The sequence below is a fragment of the Poeciliopsis prolifica genome, unplaced genomic scaffold (genome assembly GCF_027474105.1).
Source record: "Poeciliopsis prolifica strain line A6 unplaced genomic scaffold, Auburn_PproV2 SCAFFOLD039, whole genome shotgun sequence".
NCBI classification, from domain to species: Eukaryota; Metazoa; Chordata; class Actinopteri; order Cyprinodontiformes; family Poeciliidae; genus Poeciliopsis; species Poeciliopsis prolifica.
The window spans coordinates 5,803,436-5,809,348 of NW_026562414.1; the positions used below are offsets into that span (position 1 = coordinate 5,803,436).

The 5,913-nt window shown below is 36.0% G+C and overlaps 1 protein-coding gene across 2 annotated transcripts; it reads left to right on the forward strand.

The window, feature by feature from the left end:
* Positions 1-1,878: 1,878 nt before the first annotated feature.
* On the forward strand, positions 1,879-5,373 carry si:ch211-245h14.1 (uncharacterized protein LOC563420 homolog). Of its 2 annotated transcripts, none has more exons than XM_055054362.1 (6): positions 1,879-2,016; positions 2,162-2,187; positions 3,372-3,563; positions 4,095-4,291; positions 4,376-4,403; positions 4,830-5,373. In XM_055054362.1, exons 1-6 carry the CDS (start codon positions 1,991-1,993, stop codon positions 4,934-4,936), a joined length of 576 nt encoding a protein of 191 aa, XP_054910337.1. In that variant the 5' UTR covers positions 1,879-1,990; the 3' UTR covers positions 4,937-5,373. The 2 variants fall into 2 exon arrangements, with proteins under 2 accessions (XP_054910337.1, XP_054910338.1); XM_055054363.1 differs by having other exon boundaries at positions 4,095-4,220; positions 4,830-4,917.
* Positions 5,374-5,913: the final 540 nt, after the last annotated feature.

A 5,913-nucleotide genomic window follows, 5' to 3' on the forward strand; every position in this document is an offset into this window, starting at 1 on the left:
TAAGACCCGCATCTGCTGCTGCGTTCAGGGCCTGCGGGACGTTCCGCAATGCAAACCCTACCAGGAGGATTCAGTTTACCGAATATATATTCTGACTTCTGTCTAAGAATTATTACTTTTCATCTCTGAATTTTGACTTTTGATCTCAGAAAATTAAAGTCCAAATTCTGAGAAAAAAAAAAAATCAGAATTCTGAGTTTTAGTTTAGTTCCTTGCAAACCATCAGACTTTTATGTTAAGTGGTTTTCAGCAAAATTAGCCTTAGTTGTGGGTATTTGCATGCAAGGCTGTTTATCTTATCTGTATGTGATGGACTCCACTCCCAATCCTGCATGGATTAGCAGATTTAGATAATGGATGGGTAATATATTTCATCTTCATACATGATTTTATTCAATTTAACTGAAGAAGCTAAGACAATATAAAACTCTGTCAGTAAGGGAATAGTGTAAATGTAAGAACAAGGAGGAAATCAAGAACTTTCCTGTCTCATTATTTTCTGCACTTTTATATTAACATTTTATGTTTATTCTGACCCAAAACTTGTCAAATAAAAACTATTTTTCTTTTCAGAACTCATGTTAGGCAGATAATTTGGATCACTAGCAGAACTTGATGTTGGACTGAAGGAAAACACATCTCTTTCTTAAATGGGCAAAAATCTGCAAAAGTTCACATTTTGTTTGTTTTTGTACTTTGATTTGGGATTTTCCTGCTTCTAGAAACAGCCTAAGCTCTTAAAAGAACACAGAGTCAATTTTTGCAATAAGTTGTTTTTTTGGTGTCTGGAAAATGAGCCTTTTCAAAAATCTTCCTAGATGTAATGTCCCACCTGTTACTGAGCAACCCAAGCCTGAGCTCCAGGACGTTTGGTCAGCTGATTTTCACTTCCACATGTGCTGTACAATGGCTGCTGGAAAAAAAGAAGCAGGTTGTTGTTGACTGAGCATTCAGAAGCCACTTCTTGCTTCTTATTGGTTGTGCACAAGGCTCTACTTCTGCTTTTCAAAGATGCATTATTGTGCATCTGTTTGCTGTTATTTTCATGTGTGAGCGTAAACGGGCGTAGTCAGCAGAAGCATATTTGGATTTAAAGTGACAGAGGCCCTAAAGCGGCTGAAAACAGGCAGAACTGAGCAGATTAAAATCTCCTCATCTAAGAATGATTTTGTGCAAAAAGTGTAATGAACATGTTTTGTGTGAGCCCATCCTAACCTGTTCAAGGAAGCACAATAGGTCACCGTTAAGATATAAATTCCAGATACTGTTAACTTTATGGATATGCTTTCTTTTTTAGGTTTCATTTTTCTTTTGTTTTCCGCACTGCTTTCTTATTTCACTGTAGCGCATTTGCAAGAGAGATGCAAACACTACAGCACCAGTCATGATGGGAAAAACATTCAACGAGTTAAATGATGAAAAAAAAGAACTTGATGTGTTTGTGCTGAGAAGGATTGTGAAAGTGATTCAGTTGAAGTTCGAGCATCATGACGACAGCAGCAGCAGTGAGCAGCACAGAGATTATGGTTCTCAGATGCTGCTCTGCAGAAGCTGCTCTTATTTTTCTGCCGGGTTAAAAATATTTATTTTTACTAAATTAAACTGATGAAGAAGAATATTTTAAAAAACTCATGGTGGATGTAAAGAATTAAAAATCAACCAGCATTCTCTGTCATAACTATTTTAGTCTTCTCTTTTTCTAAAACTGTTCTCCTCAGGTCAGGTATGTAGGCCCGGGGATTTTGTCACATTTTAACACATAATTTCCACTTCACTATACAGCAGATTAACTTCCTGTTTCTTATGTCTCACACTTGGTCTGCCCGCCCAAGCAATACCTCTGCCTTTGTAGTTATTTTGAAGTCATGCCAGCTCAAAGTGAAAGTAAAAGTGCTTCTCTGACAGTAAGAGGACGAACCAGAAAAACAAGAAGCAACAATTATTAGGTAAATGTCTGTAATAGTTTAGGATAATCCTCATTGAGTCTCGGATGCGTCGAAGAGAAACCACTGGAAGGTATTTTCTGCTTTTTTGACTCAGTGAATGTATGTGCAGAGCAGCTGATTCCCCTTTGATTGTAACGACATACTTACTGGTGGTTTCCTTTGCATGTTCATATTTTCATTTTCAAATGTCACTTTGTCTCTTTCTTTCCATCCAGAAACATGTCCCAGCAGCGTGACACTGGTGAGGAGACCTAGTTTACAGATTAAACTCAGAACAGGCGCTCAGAACAGACACACACACGCACACACACACACACACACACACACACACACACACACACACACACACACACACACACACACACACACACACACACACACACACACACACACACAGACACACACACTTTATGCATATAACGACCGTCTGTTGGTGGAACAACGCACACTCAAGCGTCAAGGTTGTTATGAGTGACTGTGCAACTTCCTTCCTGTTTTGGAGGCTTCTGCCGTTTCTTTGTTTCAGGGTTTGAGCTCTTTAGTTTTCAGCCACAGCAGGCAGCAGGTTCACACAGCGCCGCGGCTGCAAAAACCGGAGAACTTTAAAATAAATATCCAACCTGCAGATATGACCGAGGATTCTATATTCAGAGTTTAGCAACTGAAACAGAAGATTGGTTTACCTCAAACTGATCAGAAAAGCTTTATTTAGAAAAAATAACAACTGCCTGAAGGAATATTTTATAAATATGATTATGACCTGTTCATGTTTTCACAGTATGTATTTATGGCATCTTTCATTTAGTTTCTATCCTTTGAGTAGAAGGTCAATGCAAACTAAAGCTTGTATTCACTGGATTATTGCTTTCTAATTGAGCAATAATTGAAAACTGGAGCTGGTCTGTGATATTGACAGAAGTTTAGGGAAATTACAAACATTTTAGAAAGCTGTGAATGAGTGCAGAAATAGAGAAAAGAATCACACGTTTGTTTCAGTTCCCTTTTGATTCAGTTTATGATTTGATCCGTGAACACAAGCAGAATCGAGCCCTGAAATGGTGTTTAATCTGGATTAAAGGTCTGCTCTTCAGCCTTGTTTCCATGTTTTTGCAGACATGGATTAGCTGGAAATATTATGCAAGGAGGAAAACGCCCTGACTCCACTCAGCAAACTTAATATCAATTGAGCTCAACAAATTCTTAGCTGTTTGCTGACTTATACGGCTCAGAGATGGTGCAAGGTTGAAGATAAATGTATTTCTGATTTATTTCTTGAAACGTTCTTGTTTGCAAATTCATTTCATAATCCACTTTAGGTAAGGAATCATTACAGCTCTGGAGTACAAACAGTGAAAAACACAAAATAAGATAAAGTACCACAGTCAGTGTTGGTTCTAACTGAATCTTGCTTCTGTTGATGTTCAGGCTGTGGGAGAAGGTTTTATGTCTTAGTAGCAGGTAAAACTGAAGGGGCTCATCACTCCATTGTTGGCAAGCTGAGGAACGCGGGCCAAGTTGAAGTTTACTCTCATAGAGACTGTGACTGCGTCCTGGTGATCTGTCCAATCGCTTCACGTGTCCAGACAGACATCACAGAGGCTCTCAACAAGGCTCCGAGTAAGACTGCTTCACATTGATGGAGACTATTCACTCATCAGTTTGTGATCTTGTGCTAAAGCAGACTTGTTTTATTGTAAAAACTAAAAATAAAAAAACACACCAGAAAGTCCATCTGTTAGTGGCTCAAGAAAGGGAAATAAGTAGTGGCCTAGTCAAAGTACAAACTTAAATCTAATTGAGATAAGGTGACCTGGCTTTAAAGCAGCACTTCATTCTAAAAACCCTTCAAATTATACTGCAAACAAGGTGATGTTGAATTAATAAGTAAAATGATTAAAAATGTCTTTTTGTATTTACTCAGTTTCTTTGTCTAATTCTAAATTTACTTGATCTGAAACATTTAAAAATGTAGGAATTTTTATTTTTATTTTTTTTGATTTTATGTGACTTCATGACAATAAAGTAATCAAACTCATCAAATTAGTGAAAAATTTACCCAATCTGGGTCAAATTGATCTGTTAAAACTGTCTGTAAGGAACTGCAGGACAATGTTATTTGCTTTATGTTCATGTTCTCTGTGTTTTCAGACGACAAGCCCATCATTCTGGTGGTGATGCATCACACATTCAACCCCAACCACATCATAGCTGAGAGCAGGAGGCAGGTGCATCACCAGAACGTCCGCCTCACCGTGGATTACTTTTTCCATCAGGGTAAAATCCTCAACTGTAGCCGTAATGACATATCATGGCGTGAAATCCAGAAGTTTCTCGGTATTTCCAGGGTAAATATGTTTGTCTCTGATATTTTTAATGTAGTGATGTGCAGTGGAGTGATGACTTCACTCACTCCGTTTTCTGTCTTTCAGAACTCTTTCCTGCAATCTCTGATTAAAGGTAAATGCGACAGAAACCACAAATTTTCCAATAATTATGATTTTTCTTTTTCTGGCTCAGAGTTTTGTCTAAAATGTATGAAGGGTTAATGATAATTAAAATTTGATGTGAAGCTGATTTCAGTTTCAATCCAGTTACGAAGGTTGGTCAAGAAACAGCAAAACTTGAGATTTGTAGCATCAAACAGTCTTGGAGTTAAGAGTTGTCTTGAAAACAAGACAGATGTATGAAAACAGTGACAGTGTCACCATTAACTATTAGAGGAGCTTCATTTGATACTTTATTACTGGTTTGTCGTGAAGAATTGAAGTTAGACCATAAAACAAAACTACATGACATTATTGGATCTTTGTGATGTTTTGATTAGAACTGCTTTTCTTTAAAGCAAATCAAACCAAATAACTCTTTGTTCTTTTTCGCTTTTAGGTGTAAAGAAATATAAAAATGTCATACTTATTGCCATTGTCGTTGTTGGGTCTGCAGTTGTTGTCACAACGGCCATCTCCATGGTTGCAACACATAAATATCCCTGACCTGCAGAAACTGATTCGATTCTTTCTTTTAAAAAGTTCTCATCCTATGAAGATGTTTCAGACGAACTGAAAATTTAGGAAACACTTTATTTGACGGGTTGTGAATAAGACTGTCTGGAACATGAATAAGTCTTCATGAATATTTATGACTGTTGTCATAAAGTGTCATTTGGTAAATTATGACACTTTTAATACAAAGTTGACATAATTTGTTATGACAACTTGACATTAACCAAGAAATCATAATCTGATATCAATTTGTTATAAAGGTATTACTGATTAAACTTTAGCTTTAATAACATGAAGCTGCATAATTCATAACGTCTTAATAGGATGAGAACTTTATTGTTGGATGAAAAGATGTAAAGGCAGAAAATTTGATCACTTTTTATAACTATGGATGGATGTTGTTCTTAAATTAAAAAGAAATGAAAGTTGTAAAGTTATGCTTTCAGTGGTTATTCTATTCTTTTGTTGCATTTTCTTCTCACAACTCAACACCTCCTGCAATAAAAGAAAAATAAACTATTAAAATTCTCTCCATATATTTTCATACTATAAAAATTAACCACAATGATGCAAATTCTTGACACTATTGTTTAAGAACATGATAATTTAATACCGACTTGATGTAGGACTTGTTGGAGAATTATTTTACCTCAGTGTTTCATGATGAGGCATAATAATGACCTCTGTCATTATTATGTTGTTTGTTTGCATTATAATAGATTAATTTATTTATGTTGCACTTTGAAAAGCAGGTTGAAAACTGAACCAAAGTGCTGTGCAGAAACAATTACACAATAGAATAAGTTGATCCAAAGAGAAAGAGTCAAAATAATAATAATACAAATAAATAATGAGTAACAGTAATAAGTGAATAAAATCAAAACAAAACATCATAACAGAAAAGTTACGGTATCAGGCCTCAATTAAATGCCAACAAATAAAAATAAGTTTTAGGAAGCGATTTGAAA